The sequence below is a fragment of the Protopterus annectens genome, chromosome 9.part0 (genome assembly GCF_019279795.1).
Source record: "Protopterus annectens isolate FY-2018-M chromosome 9.part0, PAN1.0, whole genome shotgun sequence".
In the NCBI taxonomy this organism is placed as follows: domain Eukaryota; kingdom Metazoa; phylum Chordata; order Ceratodontiformes; family Protopteridae; genus Protopterus; species Protopterus annectens.
In genome coordinates, this window is record NC_056743.1 from 377778211 (window position 1) to 377799670 (window position 21460).

The 21460-nt window shown below is 42.8% G+C and overlaps 1 protein-coding gene across 1 annotated transcript in view; it reads left to right on the top strand.

Annotated features, from left to right (window-relative positions):
• The window catches only part of PIWIL2 (piwi like RNA-mediated gene silencing 2), a 2846460-nt gene that overhangs the window by 1597634 nt on the left and 1227366 nt on the right, over positions 1 to 21460 (top strand). Inside the window, exon 10 of the mRNA XM_044082113.1 lies at positions 5048 to 5236. Within this exon, the coding sequence (XP_043938048.1) occupies positions 5048 to 5236 (189 nt within the window). The remainder of the gene's footprint in view (positions 1 to 5047; positions 5237 to 21460) is intronic.

Consider the following 21460-nt stretch of genomic DNA (forward strand, 5'->3'; position numbering starts at 1 on the left):
CACTTAAAAGGAACTTGACGAAGAGAGTTCTGCTGGATGATGGACAGATTTGGGAAACGGGTCTTTGCTTCATCAACCTTTGCTATTTGGTCCTTGAATTGTTTGGCAAATTTCACTTGACTACAAAGAGATCTTATAACCGAGCTTTCGGATACCTTGACAGGAGCAGTGTCTGACGAGGTCTGGGACAAAGTTGCCTCGAGGCTTGCCACCCTGGAGTTGATATCTTATTTGTCCATGTGGCTTATTGCACATACAGCCAATGGAATGTCAAGAGCAGCAGGTACAGGTGTTGCCATTAGATGCCACGCCTGGATGCGCTTGTGTGATTTTGCGGACCCCTTCAAGTCATCCTTTGTCAGTGCTACAGTGGATGCTAATTCATTGTTTGTCCCAAAAGTCAGACGCACATTAGCCAGGTGTGAGAAGGATGGAAAGAGACTTTCTGCTGTGGACATGCATTTTTCCACTCTTCAGCGACCTTACTCCAGGCATCAGAGGAGTGAAAAGATGTGGTTCAAAAAGACCTACGGGCCTTTTTGGGATGCACGTGATGAGTACCCCCCCCCCCCCCCTGGGCAGAGGTGGAACTCTTCAGGAAAATGGCTAGGCTTGTATAGGCCGTAGGGCCGATAGCCTAGTACCAACCTATGAACCTATAAATATTGTGGGAAGAAATATCCAGGGAATTGTTATGGCTAGGCTTGTATAGGCCCAAGGGCCGATAGTCTAGTACCAACCTATGAACCTCTGAAAATGCCCCTCCCATGGCAGGGGGGGGTCCATGCAACCAGGGGTCTAGGGATTCCTTCTCTGGACAACCCTACAAGCGGTCCAGGGATTCCTTCTCTGGACAACCCTACCAGCACTCCTGAGCCACCACCCAATTGCTTACCTCTGGAAGCAGTCGAGGGAAGATTTTCTGTGCACCACACAGCCTGGCACTCTGTGATATGGGATTCCTGGATGCAGACAGTAATTACTAGAGGTTACTGCATTCCCTTCAATCTCTTTCCCAAACTGAAAGGCGAACCCCCGATGTTCCACCCAGTCAGCGGGATATAGCAGCACAAGAGATTCAAAAGCTCCTTCAAAAAGTTATCCAAGCAGTCCCACCATACCGGATACGATCTAGATTTTACTCAAAATTATTTTTGGTGCCAAAAAAGATGGGACTGAAGACCAATCTTTGACTTGAATGTATTGAACAGATTTGTACAACAGACAAATTTCCGGATGGTTACGGTTCAGTCTATCCTTTCCTTTCTACAGGAACACTATCAGATGTGCTGTTTATATATTAAGGTTTACCTTTATATCGTCGATCACCTAAGATCGACCTACCACTTCGCCGACCCGTTTTCTGCGAATTTGAAACAGCAGCACTTCTAAAATGTCGAAATAATGTCGAATTTCAACATTTCTGGCTGTGCTACACCTCCACACCAGTGCTACCATGAGTCAAAAGGGGGTGAGATTTAGCCATTCGCATATGTGGTGTTCATCATTTGGGACGTTCGCATTTCGGAGTTTGCGGAAGTGTGGTCGACCTTTTTGAGATCGCCGTTATAAAGGTAAACCCGATATTAAGAATGCATATTACCACATAATGATAGACAAGCGCTCCAGAAGATTTCTCTGCTTCTGGCTAGGAGCCAGCCATTACCAATTTCGAACACTGCCCTTTGGTCTCACTGCAGCCCCCAGGGTGCTTACCAAATGCATGGCAGTTGTAGCAGCTCACTTAAGATTATAGGGATTGTGTGTGTTTCCATATCTAGACGAATGGCTACTCACTGCCCCCACCATGCATCAACTGCTTTGTCCCATAGAACTCTCTTCTATGCCTTGCCGAGTTCTTGGGCATTTCCGTCAACAAAAATTACAGCTATCTCCCACACAGGACCTAGAATTCATCGGAGCAAAAGTAAATACAAAATCCTGCGTGGCATCCCTTCCTCATCACAGGTTGTTAAACTCGAGGTTGCAAGTTCAAGTGATACTCTCTCAAGATCAAGTTCCTACTCATCTGGTTCTACAACTTCTTGGGTCCATGGCAGCAACAATCACTTTTGTCCCCCTGGTGAAGGTATCACATGAAGCTGCTTCAATGGCTCTTGGCATCACAATGGTCTCTTTTAACTCACCCCATGTCTCATCCAGTTGTAATAACGAACTGCTGCAAGAAGGATTTGTCTTGGTGGATGAAGCAAGAGGAGAATTTGTGGAGTCGGCCCTTCTGCTACTCTCAGCCCAAGGCCATAGTGACCACAGGTGCTTCCCTGATAGTGTGTGTGTGTGTGTGTGTGTGTGTGGGGGCATTTTCAGGTAAAGACTGTCCAAGGCGCTTTGTCCCCTCAGGTGGCCAGTCTGCAAATCAATGTCCTAGAACTGAGGGCAGTGCTTTTAGTGTTGTAAGCATTTCAGTCTGGCCTTCCTTCATGCACAATTGCTATACAGTCAGACAACATGTCAGTAGTCTGGCACATTAACAAATGGGGAAGCAGATCCTACCCACTATGTCGGGAAGCCATAAGAATTTGGCAATTGGCAATCACCTCCAACTGCTTTCTCATAGCAATGCATATTCCGGGGAATTCCAGCATGATTGCGGACAAGTTAAGCGGGTGCATCCTTCTACCTCACGAGTGGTCTCTCAATCCCAGCATAGCAACGAGAATCTTTCGTCGATGGGGCCACCCTTGCTGTGACCTGTTTGCCTCTCCCATAAAGCACAAATGCAGCAGCTACTTTGCACTATCCCCCTCTCGCTGGGAGTCCCCAAGAGATACACTTCTCCAGGACTGCCCCCAGGACTTCTATATGCCTTCCCACCAATCCCTGTAATTCTCCAATTTCTGAGGAAAGCCCAATGGTTGAGAAGCAGAGTGATTCTCTTTGCACCTTATTGGCCTTGTCAAGTATGGTTTCCCTTTCTCTGGCCTTACCTGGTTCACAGCCCGTGGCTTCTGGATCCAACTCCAGACCTGTTATCTCACCCTCAGGGCTTGGTCCATCCCAGCCTAAAGCATCTCAAGCTGATGACTTGGTTTCTCCACTTCCAGTAATTGCCAGGTAAAACAGTTTGTCCTCCCCAGTGCAAAAGATACTTCTGGCTTCTCATAAACCTTTCACCAGAAAACTTTATCTTAGCAAATGGAAGAGATTTTTTATTTGGTCGAACACAAACAGTTTCGATCCTTTCTCAACTCTGGTTGATAAGGTCCTGGAATACTTAGCCACATTATTTCAGTTGGGAGCCTCAACTTCTACCATTAGAGTTCATGTAGCTGCCATTTTGAATTTCCATAATCGATTTGATGATCATTTTTTGATGACTCACCCCCCCCTTTGCAAAACTTTTCTTAAGGGCACTCTGTATTTGAAGCCACCTTTCAAAGATCCTGTAGTGCCTTGGGATTTAACCTTGGTCTTGCAATACTTAGTCAGCCCTTTGAGCCAACAGCCACCTGTGACCTAATATTTTTATCCTGGAAAACCTTCTTTCTAGTAGCTATCACATCCACCAGGAGAATTTCAGAGTTAAATCTGTGTGTGAAATATCCATATATCATTTTCCACAAAGAGAGAGCATTGCTTAGAACTAATCCCTCCTCCTTCCTTCCTGAGGTGGTGTCAAACTCCAGTAGCAACCAGACCATAGACGTATCAGTCTTCTTTCCAAATTTCTCAAACAAAGGAGATTACTGCTTGCATATGTTAGACGTCCCCAGACAATTAATGAATTTACTTGGATAGAACAAAATCTTTTAGAAAATCAGACCAACTATTTCTATTACTCTGACATCTGCAATATGAGTTTCTGAGCTGTAGGCTCTCATGGTGGGGCAATCATCTGATTTTACACAGGGATGGGGTTGTATTATGCACTAATCCTTTTTTCATGCTGAAAGTGGTCTCAGAGTTAACCCTCCATCAGTCTAACCTTCTTGGGTTCTTTTTCCTAAGAATGAGAAGAAGAGGATACTTCTTGTCTTGGATGTGCATAGGTAACTTACCTTGACAGGACAAAGTCTTTAGGAAGGCTGAAAGGTCAACCCATCCCTAATCAAGCCATTGCATGTTGGTTGTCTTCTGATATTTTTTTGTTATACCCACCATGGCAAGGAGAACCAGGTAAAGATAAATGTGTATTCCACCAGGGCCTTATCCTCTTTAGTGGCTTATTGGAAAATAGTGGACTCAAAATATTCTAGAGGCAGCATCTTGGATTTCTGTCCATACCTTCACAAAGTACTACAAACTGGATTTTTCTAGACCAAGAGCAGGCTTTGCGAGGATCCTTTCCCAGGCTGACCCTGCACCCTTATCCTTCCTCCTCTTAGGTTGGATAAGGCAGTTTGTTTGTTTAACATAGTACAGTTGTGTAGGTTTTACTTACCTGTAACAATAGATCTTCAGAGAGTAAACTGCCATGCTGGTAGTACTTATCTACCATCCCAAAATTCCCCCCTTTTTGTCGCTTATATATAGCTGGTTGTTGGAATTGCTGCTGCTGTTTTTTCTCATTCAGCAACCTTTTTGTTGTGTGTTTGGTTTGGAGCAGCAAGTGTTCACAAAGCTGGTGTTTTCATCTGCTCCTTTTTGGCCCCTTGAAAACTGAATGGGTCCTGTCTGTGAGTGTGAAGGGCTGTCCTGGTCCGGCTTGGTGATTGCTCGTTCACTCTTACATGACAGGCAGTGGGACGAGTTTTTAGCTTTGAGAGGCTGCCAGTGGGAGGGTAGCAGGGCACTGTTATCCATGTGCCAGTAAGGCAGTGCATTCTACAAATATCTACTGTTACAGGTAAATGGAAGCTACGCAATTGTACTATGTCAGTAAAACAAAAAAGTGTGGGGGGGGGGGCAAAAGAATGATTTGGGCTGACCAAGAAACGAGATCAGAGGAACACCTTCTGGTGTTCTGATGCCAGTCCATGAAAATGTAGGCTGTCAATTATTTTTCACTGAACTATTTTTTGACTGAATTAATGTAATCCTTGTCCTTTTTTATAAACTGAGTTAATTTGTTTTTTTTCACGTACAGATTCCAATGAACTTTTGGGTACTATTTTATCCTAAGAGGTGTCTAGATCAAGCAAGGGAGCTGATTAATGTTTTGGTGAAAATAGCGGGACCAGTCGGCATGCAGGTTGGCCAGCCTGCTTGTGTGGAACTGAAGGATGACCGCGTTGAGTCTTATATCAGAAGCATCCGAACACATCTAGGCAGTGAGGTTAGTTGTCTTATATCCTGTCATCTGATAAATAAAACTGTGGTATGTAGACATGTTTACAAAGGGTATTGTATATATGAACGCACACACGTATTTATGGAAAATGGAGAATTGCATCAAAATTTTTCTAATATAGCATTTCTGTATACATGGTTGAGTTTTTTGGGGGGTGTATATATTGTGTGCTTGTGACACTTTCGTTGTGATCTGAATACTGAGAAAATGATTGATTTCTTCCTTGGATGTAATAATTAGTTGTCCCATGAGATGTTTAGGCTATGGAATGTGGTTCAGAGCTGCTCTTTCAGTGGACTTGTTACACAGCCAGTTTGAGCTGTGGAACTGTTAGAGTTGCATGGAGGTGTCCTATCTTATTTTCAAGGCAGTTTAGAACAAAAGCATCTCCTATATTTTTGGTCAGGTGCAACACGGAAATGCAGAAGCAATTCTGTTATGGAGAGAAATCTGTGAACTGAAAGGAAATTGGGTCAGTGGGAAACAAGTTATGACAGTGTGTGTATTTTATCATTTTCTACAGATTTGTTAGGTTATTTCTGAATTAAGAGTAAGAGAAGTGTGGCAAATGTTTGATGATTGCTTGTTAGAGAAGTTGAAGGCACATAGTTGAGTCCTTCGGCACATTACCAGTTATGTAAGACTAGGTGACACTGTGTGGACGTGCTGCCAGCACAGGATGATCTCAGTTATGTGGGGCTAGGTGACACTGTGCAGACGTACTGCCAGCACAGGATGATCTCAGTTATGTGGGGCTAGGTGACACTGTGCAGACGTACTGCCAGCACAGGATGATCTCAGTTATGTGGGGCTAGGTGACACTGTGCGGGCGTGCTGCCAGCACAGGATGATCACAGATGTTCTTCGTGTTTCACTATTGCAGCCATTACATTTGGGTAATCTGCTGGCAGGTTGCCTTCAGTCGACCTGAATTCCAAAGTATTGGGTCCTGCATCGGTTGCTGTCTCTTCTTCCTTGATGTCAGGTTGTCAGGGGTATAAAACAAGCAGCCAACGCCATTTTCTTTAGTCTTTCTTGCCGCATGGTGCCCGAAGCAGAAGCGGTTCGCAAGTGTCGGTCGGCCGACTCCTGAAATTTTCCAGTTTCAGAACTGAAGTCTTCACTAAAGCTAAGTACCCCATTGTGGAAACTTTTTTCTTGCTCCATTCCGATGTCAGAAAAAGTTAATAATTGCATTACTTGTGGAAAGCAAATACCTCATAAGGATTTCCATTTATACTGTATTCCTTGCCTAGGCCCTGATCACAACGTGCCTGGCTGTCGGTTTTGTGCTAGATTTAACCATTAAGCGTCGGTATATTTTTGCCTCAAAATATTTTGGAAACAGATTTAACTGCCCTCAAATGTCGTCAGATAGCAATCCAACTACCGGAGTACACAAAAAACGCAAAGAAAAGGACAGAGACAGACCGTTGAGGTCCAAAACCGACGACAAAGCTTCTCCTAAGCCAGTCACCGGTACTCAGGCTCTTTCGCAGCCCCTGATACCCGCTACTTTCGAGTCACAGGCCCCTACCGAGACCCGTGTGGAGTCCGGCACGCCGCTAGATACTCAACGTATTGTACCTACGGATGTCTCTCCCTCGGATGGGTCCGGAGCCTCTAAGCAGGCACCGGCGTCTGAGCGTGTATTCAGGCCTCAACATTTTGTATATAAAACCGACGACAGCTGCAAAACCAGAGACAAAAGCAACTTCTAAAGCTAAAAAATCGACTCATGAGCAATGTTCACAGGCCGCTGTGCCTAAAAAGCAGATGATCAAAATGGCTGAAGACCTAAATACCTTGATCAGGGGTTCCCAACCCCCTCCTGATAAGAGGCCTAGGCAAGACACTGATTATGAATCTTCAGATCAGGTTTCTATTTCTTCTGATTCCTCTTCTGATCAGGAATTATCTATACCTCTCTATGAGGATTCTGATGCAGAGGAATTTATCCCATCTGCATCACCTTCTGAGGATTATTCATTTGGAGAAACGTTGCATACTTTGAGGGAGCATTTTGACTGGGAAAGTCAAGATTTCTCAGAATCAAAAAAGAGGCTCAGGGATTTCCTTCTCCCTCAGCACAGGCCTTTAGCCATACCCCCTGTTTTAGACATTGTGGATGATGTGTTTTCAGAGTCAAGCTTGACTCCTGATTCCTTACCTCTGGCTCCAAGCAAGCCTGACAGATATTACAGGGTCCTTGACTCACACAAATTTTTATTTAGAAACCCTGCTGCTGACCCTGAAACTATTTCACAGGGTCCAAAGGGAGTTAAGGCCTCAACAGCAAAAAATCTTACCCCCTCTGACAGAGATTCAAGGGCACTGGATAGATGGGGAAAGAAAGTTTATACATCTGCAACCTTGGCAATTAGGGCCTTAAACTGCCAGTTTCATATGCTCAAGTATCAGCAACATGTTATGGTATTGCTGAAACAGAAATTGAAGTTGATTTCTGAATGTGCAGAAAATAAAGAATTGCAGGACTTACTGCATGCAGCTGAACAAGTTGGAAAGCATACTTTGCAATGTGGTTTTGATTCCTTAGAGGCTTCCTGCAGGGCTGCAGTTACTGGATCTGTTAATAGGAGGCATGCCTGGCTGAAAGAACAAAGTTTGCCTGAAAAGGTAAAAGCTAAATTACTGGATGCACCTTTACAGCATGATACGCTGCATGGTATTAAGGCAGAAGAGGTTTTAAAGAAAATTGAAGACAAAGCTAAGTCTATGCAAACTGTAAAAGACTTCTTACAAGTGCAGCTACCAGTAGACACTGGCCTCCAAATAATTGGTCCTTTCCTGTGTCCAACAGAGCTCAAAGGGGCAAATCCAGACGCCCTAAAAGTTCTAGATACCAGCCACAAGATTCATACAGGTCAAAGCAATTGGGTGCTTCTACCTCCAAATCTGGAGGAGATAAAGCGCAACCCTACAGAAAACAGCCCCAATGACTTCCATCTGCCATCACCAAGCACTTATCTTTTGGCAGCACCCTTAGGGGGAAAATTAGCACTTTTTGCTCAAAATTGGCAGTCAATAACCCAGGACAAGTGGGTGCTAAACATAGTATCACAGGGATACAGATTCCATTTCCATACTCTGCCAATGGCAAATGGTTGGCCGGATCTGCCAAAAAAATCAATGGGCAGAGGCACAGAAACAGGTTACGTCCCTCATGGATATGGGGCTATTCAGCCAGTACCAGAGCAGGAAAAAGGACAAGGTTTTTACTCAACTGTTCTTGGTACCCAGAAAGGACAAGGCCTGGAGGCCAATACTGGATTTATCAATTATGACCACTTTCCTGGACATTCCAAAATTCAAAATGCTAACTTTGCAGCAGCTTCTGCCCATGCTGGACAAGAATGCTTGGCTGGTGACATTAGACCTAAAAGAGGCATACCTGCGTGTCCCAATAAGGGAATCGTGCAGAAGATACCTCTGTTTCAAGGCTGGCTTAATGCATTACCAATACTCTGCACTGCCCTTTGGCTTATCTACTGCACCCAGGGTCTTTACTGGCACCAGTAATTGCTCTTTGCAGACAAAGAAGTATACAAATATATCCTTACTTGGACGACTGTCTCATTCAAGCAGAGAGCAAGGACATTCTTCTTCAGCACCTGGTGTTCATGAAAAGGCTTCTAACATGCCTAGGGTACACAGTAAACTAAAAGAAATCACAACTGGTAGCCTCTCAAAAGATAACATTCTTGGGTGCAAGCTTGAATACAACTGCCCAGATGGCTTTCCTCACACCAGACAAGCAAAGGCAACTGACTACTTACTTCAAACTGATGGCAACAAAAACCCAGTTATCTGCAAGACAAACTCTGCAGGCTTTGGGGTTCATGGCATCCTGCATCCTACTGATTCCATATGCAAGACTGCATATGAGGAAACTTCAATGGTATCTAAAAAGTTTATGGAGTCAGCATTGTCACAGTCTGGAAACAATGATTCCTCTCATTCCCTGCCTACAACAGAAGTTTCTGTGGTGGGCAAAGGCATGTCACCAAAACATGGGACAGGCCTTCACTCTACCCCCTGCCAGCCAAACCCTAACAACAGACGCATCAGATTATGCATAGGGGGGCCAACTGGCATTCAGGGCATATGGACCCAAAACAAATGCATCTGCTTATCAACCAAAAGGAGATGCTAGCTGTTCAAATTGCCCTGACCGCCTTCAAGGACTTACTGCATCCAGGACAACTACTGATAAAGACGGTCAACATCACGGTTATGTGTTATATAAACAAATGGGGGGGGGGCATGCACTCATACCCCCTTTGCTGACTAGCCATGGCACTGTGGGACACAGCTTTGACTTACCAAGTACATCTTCAAGCTCAATTCCTGCCAGGAAAACAAAATATTCTGGCAGATGATTTAAGCAGAAACCTTATGGATCCTCACGAGTGGAAACTAGATCCACAAGTCTTCAGCATGATAACAAAGAAATGGGGGAGCCCGGACATAGATCTATTTGCCTCTCCTCAAAATTATCAATTGAAAAGATTCTGCTCAAGGGCTTATCACAGACAAGCATGGAAAGTGGACACCCTATCCTTCAGTTGGAAAAACCTATCAGTTTACGCCTTTCCTCCTCTGCCTCTTCTTCCCAAGGTCTTACTAAAAGTCAGACAAGAGAAACCAAAGATGATACTAATTGCCCCGGACTGGCCCTGCCAATACTTGTACCCAATCCTAAGGAACTTGTCTCAATACCCAGCTTGGACCTTACCTCAAAGACCTCAATTACTGTCCCAGCAAAACAATCAGATCCTGCACAATCAGCTCCAATCACTGAACCTGGCAACATGGCTGATCATGTAGTTATGCAAACAACACCTCTCAGCAAAGCTGTGATGGATGTCATTTTGGAAGCCAGAAGGCCTAGTACTAGAAAATCTTATGCTGATAAATAGAAGAGATTCTGTGCTTGGAGTCAAGCACAAGGAACTGATAAAGCAAAACCAAATATTCCTCAGATATTACAATACTTGACTGAGATGCTTGACAAAGGCCTATCTTTCTCATCAATAAAAATCCATGCCGCTGCCATTTCGGCTCATTACAATACAGAGCCACCAATCTTTTCTTATCCTTTACTAAAGCAATATCTTAGAAAAGCCAAAAATTTAAGGCTTCCCAGAAGATCACCAATGCCTGCATGGGACCTCAATTATGTGTTGGAAAAGCTCACCCTGCCTCCATTTGAACCAGCTGCTACTGCAGATCTAAAGTTCTTATCATGGAAAACAGCTCTGCTCCTAGCAATTACTTCATCAAGAAGAGTCTCAGAGCTACAAGCCCTCATGGCTGTGGAGCCTTTTATCATATTTTACCCAGACAGGGTGTCTCTGAGGACCAATCTTTCATTTATGCCTAAGGTGATTTCCAGTGTGGCTCTTAACTAAACTATTCATCTGCCTACCTTATCATTTGCCTCTCTACTCTAAGTCCAGGGCAGGCTTTGCCACTGCAGTTCTGCAGGGCCTTATAGCCGCCACTAATGCTGTTTAGCTCCACAGAACAAGGGGGAGAGAATTCTGCATTCCTTGGACGTACACCGACAGCTAAGATTCTACTTGAGCAGGACTAAAGCTCTAAGAAAAATGAGCAATTACTAGTGACATATGCTGCAGGATCAAAAGGAAAGGCTATTTCAAAGCAGACTATTTCAAAGTGGATAAGCCACTGCATTAGTTTCTGCTACTTACACCATGGCAAACCACTGCCCAAGGGCATTAGGTCTCATTCCACCAGAGCTGCAGCTACTTCAGCAGCCTTTCTCAGAGGAGTACCAACCAAAGACATTCTAGAGGCTGCTACTTGGAGTTCTGTTCACACCTTTGCAAAGCATTATCATTTGCCTCTCTACTCTAAGTCCAGGGCAGGCTTTGCCACTGCAGTTCTGCAGGGCCTTATAGCCGCTCCTAATGCTGTTTAGCTCCAGCCTCCCATCCATAGCTTTGGGATTCTACCCAAATGTAATGACTGCAACAGTGAAACATGAAGAACATAGTACAGTTGTGTACACTTACCATAAATGTAGATGTTCGAGTGTATTCACTGTTGCAGTCCAGGTTACCCGCCTGCCATCCCCCTTTCATTCTGGAGTTTATCTTTCCTTCACTATCTTCTACAACCTATGTGGTGCATTTGCTTGTAGATGAAGGTAAAGTTTGTATTGTTGTATGTATATATAGTTTATATATATATTTTTGCTACCTTTTTGGGGGTACCTGACATCGGGGGCAAGAAAAACTAAAGAAAATGGTGTTGGCTGCTTGTTTTATACCCCTGACGACCTGATGTCGTGGAAGAAGAGACAGCAACCGATGCAGGACCCAAGACTTTGGAATTCAGGCCGACTGAGGGCAACCTGCCAGCAGATTACCCAAATGTAATCACTGCAACAGTGAATACACTCGAACATCTACATTTATGGTAAGTGTACACAACTGTACTTTATGTGGGGCTAGGTGATACTGTGCGGGCGTGCTGCCAGCACAGGAATATCACAGTTATGTGGGGCTAGGTGACACTGTGCAGACATGCTGCCAGCACAGGATGATCACAGTTATGTGGGGCTAGGTGACAGTGTGCAGGCGTGCTGCCAGCACAGGATGATCACTTGTTACATACTTCAGTAACGAGTTAACAGCTTCCCTGCTGACACTTCTTCAGCATCTTCATTTCTCTGTTAATGTGAGTTCCATTTTTATATTTGAAATACAAACTGCAGCTCAGTTTATTCACAGAAATGAAGCAGTGTATTGCATACTGCTGTCCCAGATATTGCCTGTAGTGCAAATGTGTTGGTTTAAGGGTTGCTGCTGTTTTTCAGACTTCCTGATGTTATTTCCCTTTGACCCATCACTTCAATGAAGGGAACTGCTTTTTTGCTTTCTTTAGGTTCTAATAATTTTATGTCCATTTGCAGTAGGTTGCCAGGTTCCTCCTGCAATACTTGGTGTCCCATCTGATTTTGTATTTTAATTCTACATACTTAGGTATTATTTTATTTTTTCTTACCTTATCTTCTGTAGTAGCCAATTTAGTCAATCCTTGTGCGCTTAACTGCATGTGTAGACCATTTCAGACTAATGTGCAAGTCTCTGCCCACTATACTGTATTCCCACTCCGATTTCTGCAACCATCCCGGTAAGTTTATACTTTCCTTTCCTTCCAGTAAAGGTCCATGTACTTCTGCAGTTCACCAACCCTATAAGCCCAACTTCTTTATTTCACAGCCCCCTTCCTCATCTATGCAGCATATCTAATTTATAGCTCCACTTAATAAATTCATTCAGAAATCCTTATCAGTAGCAGCATTACTAATATTTCAGCCCAGTGGCTTCATATTATAAATCTATTTAGACAACAAACCATAACCCTGCACTCCTCATTGTAGATCCCTCCAAAAAAACTTTAATATATGTCCGAAATTCATTGTAATTACTCACATATTCAACAGCAGAAAAACTTTAGAGCTGCCGCAACCAGCTCCTCATAAACGTTACTCGTTGCCGTCATTTTACCTTTGTGTATTATGTGCAAGCTGCTGAGGAATGCCCTTTTATCGGTTTCCCTCATCCACTCATTGCCTGTTTATTAATGTGGTACAGCCATTTCACAGTTTGCCAGTTGGCATAGTGATAGCAACTCTGTTTACTAAGGCTCCTAGCTGCTGTGCCTTCTGGATGTTGAATAGGTCCTCCTCTTCCTTTTGTGAGTTAACCCCAGGATACTTACCAAGTGTATTCAGAGAGAGAACTAATTATTAAAGCCTTAGAAATTAATTTATGCAGACTTTTCACTTTCCTTGGCCAAACTGGATTTATCTGCATGTCCATTCAGTGACTGCATTGTGGTTTGGTACACAATGCACACAGCGATCTTTGTTCCACCTTCTCAATTGTGGACTGCTTCATACCCAGGTGTGCCTACCTGTATAGGACATAAAATTATAAATACAGTCGTAAGAGGAGGAGCTCCTAAGACTTCACCCTAATTCCAACAAGAATGGAATCAGGAATACATCTAGTTAGCTGTGCACAGGAATCCATCTCTGCCAAAGCCTTTTCCCCGTTATTTATCCAACAACTACATCTTAGAACCCTCACTGTCCTCCAGCAAGCAAGCTGCCTGAGCTGTACTAGCCCTGTGCTTTACACCAGTACAAAACCAGTCCTTACACTGTCTGCTTTGTACTGTCTTGTGCTTTACACCAGTATAAAACCAGTCCGTACACTATCAGTCTTACTCATACCACTCCCAGCATCTTACTCTTGCCACTCTTATTCTTACACAGTGTCATTGATTGCCATGTGATATATCCTTACTTCAGCACCACTAATCAAACATATCAGTGTTTCTCTGACCATTCTTTAATATTCAGTAGCCCTAGACATTCAGAAATCTTCAGACCTGCCTCCTATAATTCACATCTCTGTAGCACCCCCCTCACCACACTCATTGACTACCCTCCAGTAATTCACAACTATGTAGTACCCCTCACCAGACTTCTTGAATACCTTCCCGTAATTCGCATCTCTTTAGTACCCCTCACCACACTCATTGAATGTTGTGTGTCTTTCGGCTTTTTCCCAGTAAAGGGTTGCCACAGTGGAACTCCGGTCCGTTAATGATTGGCAGTAGATTTTTTTTTCTATGAAACGTCGAGGTGCTAGCTCGACGCCCAACCTTCAACGAAGGCATGCCCATTTACGCACGTATGTCTTTCGAACGCTACCCAACAGCGGGGAGGACATGCAGACTCCACACAGAAGGCACTCCCAAGCCGAGAATCGAACAGGAGAACCTCTTGCTGTGAGGTAACAACTCTACCGCTATCACCAGTACCTGGTTAAACCATTGTGGATTTAGTGTAGAGAATGTCTGCAAATTGCAATCTTATTGTGATACTTACAAATAGATCCATAAGCGAATTTTGTTTCAGTCCCATGGAAGCAATGTTATATAGTACCTTTTCATAAATTAGGAACAAAACCTTAGTAATTTTAGACCTATTGCCGTAGTAGTCCTGATCTCTAAAATACTTGAAAAATGTATCCCAAAGCAGCTATGATCACCTTCTAAATAATTTATCACCTACACAACGTGGTTTTCAGCCTGGATTCAGCACTGAAATTATTTTTATCATTCTTAAATATAGGTAATCACAGCAAAAAATAACTGCCTTTCTACCACTGCTGTTCTAATGGTCCTGTGTAAGGCCTTTGATATTGTCACACACTCCTTTTACAAAGGTTGGCTAATGCAGATTTGGCACAAAATGGTTGGGAAGTTGTGGCTAGGACACCGTGAGCAGTAAAGTTGTCCCTAGCAGTTTCTCCTTTTTGATCCAGTAGTACAAGTGTTCCACAAGGCTCAGTACACAGATAGACCAGATTGCTAGTGCTACATTAGTATAGTATTTTGATGACTCCACTGTTACCTGTACTGCTTACTCCCTCCCTCAGTCAGCATTCTGTACTGCTTAACCTTCAAAGACTAAAATAATTGGGCTAAATACTCAATTTTTGTTTTATTAAATACTGGTACAAATAAACCACTTGTGTCTGGCTCTGGCAAAATCTCATTTACTTGACAAAGTAACACCAATCGAACAAGTCTCACGTGCTTAGTTCAGGCAAATTCATAGATCATACATTACACTTCAGGAAGCATAATGACTGTGTAATCTCAAACTCTACACCTTTGAGTATGTATGATAAAGCTGAGTTTTATACAAATCAAACCCTGTCTAACAGAATCACCACAACTAAATAAAGCCTATAATGTCAGTGTCTACATTACTTTATGCATTATCTAATATTCCAAAATCTCACCTACTGCATAAGCTGCCGCAAGCTACAATTGCAAAATACGCTGATAATGTCCTTGACAGAACTCACTGTGAAGCACTGATTAATTGGCGAGAGCTGTAATACTTTTTAACATTCAACCAGTTAAAGACCACACACACAATTCTGTAGGTAAACACCCAAAGAAAGCAGGAACCAAGCTGAATCCACAAAACGTTTATTTAGCGCTTTTGTCCACAAATAACACTGGACATAATCAGAATAAACATACTCACTCACTCCATGAACTTTATTTACTAATACACAATTACATCAATTAAAAGCCCCTCCTCTCTCAGACAAGTTGCACAAATTGCACAAGAATTACTAAATTGCATCCTACCTAATAATGCTAACAATGCTGTACTACCTAACTACCATGCTCTTTTTATATAAAAAGATATATGTGTATGTTGTAAAAAAAAATAGTCAAGAGATTTATAATATATGCATATTATAGATACATCAATAAAATAAATACCATACATTTGAACACCTACAGAAATTACTTCATTGTAAAAGATATGCTGCTTTTAATTTCAGGAAGCTACTTATAGACAAGGCTTCATTAAGACTTTGAATAGTTGTTGCATTGAGTTTCAGCTGCCATTTGAGTTCCATGAACTCAAGAAACTCATCACAGGGACCCCCTCTTTCATCAAGATCTACTTGGTCTAGAGCAGCAAATCTAAACTCATGTTGTGGGTTATTTTGTATATGCTTAAATAGTGCATTCTGTTCATCCCCTTGTCCCCATATCCAACATGTTTATGATATTGGGAAAGGGGATGAACGGAATGCACTATTTAAGCACATAAAAAAATAACCGACAACATGAGCCGAAAACTGGATCCAGGCAGGGTGCAAAGTAGACTCCATTCTGTATTAGCGTAATAAAACCTTTAATCCATGCTTTCTTTAAAAAACTTCATCAGAATACAATGGACATACAGAACCCCACAGTTTAAAACTACTAAAATGTTTGACCTTGCCGATGGGAACACTACTTCACTTAAACAATTAATCAATTACAATTCAAAAAACTGAGTGTTGTTTCGTAATGTAGACTCTACGGTCGTTTAAAAAACATTTAATATTGACAGCATCTTTCTGCCAGGTTCTTTATCCGAGTTTAATCTAATTTGCCATGAGGTTTCTCTTTGTTCAAGATAAGTTTTAAAATCACCACTCCTCAAATTGTTTACTCCCTGCTCAAGAATGGAAAATAAATATTTTTTATATTCAGGGCATTTAGTTGTGTGTTTATAAAAAGTATTAGTTTTGCCTTGTTTCTTAATGCTATAATAGGTTCATAGGTAGGTACTAGGCTATCTGCCCAAAGGCATTTGTAAGCTAGCCAGAATGTGTTGGCTTTCGCCACCCCCTTAGATTAGTTCCCTGTGCCTCTGTACAGCAGAGCCACTGAAGTGATCCCCGAGGTAAACTTTGTTTCCCATCCACTCGTCAAGGTTTCTTTTGAAGAGTGTTAGCGAGGAGCTCTACCTAATGTAGATTGGGATCTTGTTCTAAAGCATGGGAAGTCTCTGGGACAGGAATCTATCCCTCCAGCACGTCCTATTTATTGTTGTGGTGAGGTTTAGATCCCTAGAGCATGTGGCTCGATGGGATAAGGTTTTCTTTAGGTGGAGCATGTCCATCAATTCTAGGTTGGACATGGCCTTGTATGTCAGGCAGAGATCACCTCTGAGTAGGCGGTATACGACCGAGTACAGCTGGAGTTTCTTCAGTCGAGCTGCATAGGACATCTGTTTGAGGCCAGTGATCCTCTTGGTGAGGTACTTCTGTGGTCTTTCCAGCTGTTGCAGGTGTCTTGTAAGGTACATCCCAAATGGGGCATTGTACTCTATGATGGGTCTGATGGGTGATGAGTAGAGGGGCACAATGACCTCTTTTGATCTGAATGCGAATCCTTTTTATGATTAGGTGGGCCACGTAGAAGGATTTTCTAACCACTTTGGCAATGTGATTATCAAAGGTGAGATTACTATCTACTTGGGTCCTCAGATCCCTTATTACGTCTTCCATATTTAGGGGACTACCTATGTGGTAGTTTGTGGATACTTTGTTTTTTCCAAAGGGGATGATTATGCACTTTTTGGCATTTAGCTTGAGGCCATGATTTTGACACCAGGTATCCGTCTCAGTGAGACCCTTTTGAAGGATGTCTGTGTCAGCCGGAGAGGCAGTAATAGCCCCTAGTTTGCAGTCTGCCAACTTGGTCAGCCGTAGTCCTCCTGTGCTTGCCTGTACCTCTGAAAAGTATATGCCGAACAAAAGAGGTCCTAGGACTGAGCCCTGGGGAATGCCACTTGTAACCGGTTTAGAGTCGGACCTAGCACCTGCAACTCTCACCATGTGGGTTCTGTCCGTGAGCCAGTTGGGAACCCATCTTGTGACGTAGGGGTTTATGTTCAGGCTGGTGAGCTTGTCTATAATACCATAATGGGGAATGGTGTCGAAGGCCTTAACGAGGTCTAGGTAGGCTGTGTGTACCAACTTTCCCTCGTCTACAACCTTGGTAACTATCTCAAAGAAGTCCACCAGGTTTAGGAGGCATGATCTGCCCTTAAAGCCAAACTGGGTAGGGTCCAGTGTTTGGAGGTTCCCAGTGTCTCTGTTAATGAGTTCCATGATGATGCGCTCCATAGCCTTGCAAACCAAGCTAGTCAGGCTTATAGGGCGATAGTTCCTGGGGTCTGTTGTGGCTCAACCTTTGTGGAATGGAATAACCGTTGCTGTGCGCCACTCTATGGGTACGTAGCCTGTGGAGAGGTCGAGTTTGAACAGTGTGTTTAGGTGAGGGGTTAGTTCATCTTTGAGCTCGTATAGGATGCAGCCTGGGACACCGGTCCCATTGATGTTGTGTTTTTGGCTTTGGAGAGGGCTGTTTTAACCTGAGTGTCTGTGTTTTCAGGGACTCTACATTCTTCTGGTATGGTTATGGGCCCTTTTGGGGGTGAGAGGGGGGTGAAGTTTGAGCTGAACCCGTCTGCCAGGATGTTGGCGATATCGGTCGGTTCACTGTATTTTGTGCCATTCTGCACTAACTCCGAGCAGATCTGATCATTGCCACTTAGATTCCTGACATAGCTAAAGAATGCCTTCTGGTTATCTTTGGAGTCCTTGGAAATTTTTCTTTCAAAGCTCGCCTTGGATGATTTTATGAGGGATTAAAGTTTCTTGCTGATACTGATCAGGGATGTCTTCCCTTCTTGGGATTTTACTCTTCTGTGCTAGTTTCCTCCTCCTTGTATTATATAGCTTTTTATGGCAGGAGTCCACCAGACTGGTTTCCTTTTCTTGGAGGAGTGAATCTTGGTTTTACTTGGGATGGCGTGATCCATGCATTCTTCTAGGTGCCCATAGAATGCATTAGTAAAGGATTTTGCAGCTTGGACACTGTTATCCTTCAGCATGGGGGCTTTGAAACTTTCCAACTCTGTCTTAAGTAACGTGAAGTTTGCTTTTGAAAAGTTTTTCACAGTGGATTTCTTGTCTGGGGATGGGGGCGGAATGTGGATATCCAAAGTGATTTGTTTATGGTCAGATCTAACCAGCGAGGGGTTGACCTCCAGTGTGGAACACCAGTCGCCCATGTTGGTGACTACCAGATCCAATATGTTGTCACTTCTAGTAGGAGTGTTGACCAGTTGAACCAGGGCATTTGAGTTTATAAATTCTAGGAAATGTTGGGTAAGGGAGTTAGCACTTGAGTAGTTCTCCCAGTTAATGTTTGGGTAATTGAAATCATCCAATATTAGGGTGTTTGGTAGGACCTTTATGTTTCCCATTGTTTCCAGATACGTGGAATGGGAGTCCTGGGACATGGTGGGTGATCTGTAGCAAGCTGCAATTTGAATTGCAGTTTTGTCCGTTGTTAGTTGCACGTGGATGATCTCTGAAGCATCGTGCTGTGCCACTAACCTGGAGGTGTGGGTATCCTTGATGAATATGGATACACCCCCACATTTTGTATTTTGGTTTGGGTTCTGTGGCCGAAATGTATGGTATGAGTTGTAGCCTGGTAGTGCTGGGGTGCTGTCTGGAGCCTTAAACCAGGTATCTGTTACTGCACATATATCAATTTTCTCCATACTGAGGAGTGCCTCGAGTGCGTGCATTTTGAGGTTTAGACTTCTGGCACTGAGTAGCATTACCCTCACATTTTTGTTACTTGCACTATTTACGGTGGTGGGTTTGTCTTTTGAGCCTTGCCTAAAAAAGGCACTATGGGGGTGGTGAGGGCCTTGGCCAGTATTCTAAAGCCTCAGGGTGACAGGTGCAAGCCGTCTCTAGCGAAGCAGCGTGGCTTGTCGAGCTTGTCATCCCAGGCGGGCAGGCACTGGATCCCCTTTGAATGACACCAGAAACTTAGCCAGTTGTTGAAATCGAGAATTTTTTCTTTATACAGTGGTATCATTCTTGGTGAGGGCAGGATGCTACTCAGGGTCAGGGTCATACCGGCCTGGGCTACATGATCAGAGAGCTCTTCCATGTCTCTTTTCATGTAGTCCAGGGAGGTACGGCTCAGGTAATTCACACCAACATGGACAATGACAGAGTCATATTTGTACTTGTTCTGGAGTGACCTGAGTGCTTGTGTTATGTGGCGAATCCTGGCACCCAATAGGCAGCTAACAGTAGTTTATTCTGACACATAGGGAGCTAGTGGTCATACCACTATAAAATACTCCAGATCGTGCACAACTACCTATATAAACTATTACTGAGCTTGATGTATATTAGTAATATGACAGGTAGAGAATGTGACAAGATCCATGAAACACAAACCAGCTTCCAGTATTGAATCACTAGCTCCTTGCCTGAGGCTGCTGGCACATGTAAAAATGAAAAGTTATTGTTGAGAATAAGGAAGTTTCCAGACACAATTCTTTATAACATAGAATTTTTCTTTAGTACTTTCATTATATGCATCCCCCTACCCTCGCAGGAAAAAAAAGATGACAAAACACTTTTTTTTTTTTTTTCTAATTACTATTTTATATAATTTGGAACAGTTAGGCATCACTTTGAACTCTGCGGTTATTAGCCTTTAGAACTTCAGTGACGTTAATTATTTAACTTTTAAAGTGACTATTTATAGAAGTTAGCTTTGTTGTATATTTATAAGAGGGGGCTATGTATTGTTTAAAACAAAACAGTGTTTTATTGTGTGTGGTTCTGGTATCTTTTTGTGTTATAGTATCTGAACATAACTAGGTATTTATTTATTTATTTTATTGTATTGCATTTGTGTACCGGGAAAGTCCACTGGGCGTAAAAGAGCTCATTTTCAGTGAAGGCCCAGGGAGAAAAGGTCCAGCAAGAACACAGATACAGAAAAAATATATAAACATTAATTGGTACAGAAGTAGAAACAGTGCTACACATTGTAATGACAGTAATATATACAGAATATGTACATTAAAGAAGGAATTGAGTTGGGTGCCAGATGAATTCAATCAGAGGCATATCTTCTTCTTCATTCGGCTTTTTCCTGGCTAGGGGTCGCCACAGCGGATCACCTGTCCGCTCAATCAGAGAGGTATAAACAGAGATATATTAATCAGTATTATTGTACCAGTATCAAGTGATGAAAAATAATATGGAGAAAAGTATACATTTTTTCTAATGCAGTTGTTGAAATTTGCTGTCTTAGAGCTGCTGATGCATACTTTTCATGCAATCACAGAGTAAAGCTTTTCAGACTAAGTGATAACCGATTGTTAACTACCATGTAATTTATCACTTTTCTGCCATTTTCTTAGTAGATCAGCATTGCATTAAAATACTAAATACTTAAATAATAGAGGAATGCCCTATTTGTTTACTTTTATTTTATTTATTTAATATTTAATGAATGGGAAATTCCAAGTAGGACACAGCCTATTTTCAGTTGAGGCCCAGGGAGATATGCTCCAGATACATGTCTTTGGAATATTACATACATTGTTACAACATATTATGTATTAAGCACTACAGCTGGATAGGAAGAGTGGGGAGGAGGCTTTGTCCCAAGTTTTAGGTGTGATACATTGTTTGCCACAGAGAGCTTGTGGTGGGGGAGGATAGGGGGATTTAATAGGGAATGAAGATGGTTTAAGGGAAAGTGTATTTGCTACAGTTAATGGTTGACTTGCTTTTCAGAGAAGGAAGGAAGGGCAGACAAGGACCTACATGGAAGAGGCAGAAGGCATTTAGACCAGATGACATGGGAAAGGTAGAGATAGAAAAGTACAAGATGAAAGACCATGGACAGAGATCATCAGGGGAATGCATGCAAGTGGGCTGATGTGGAGTA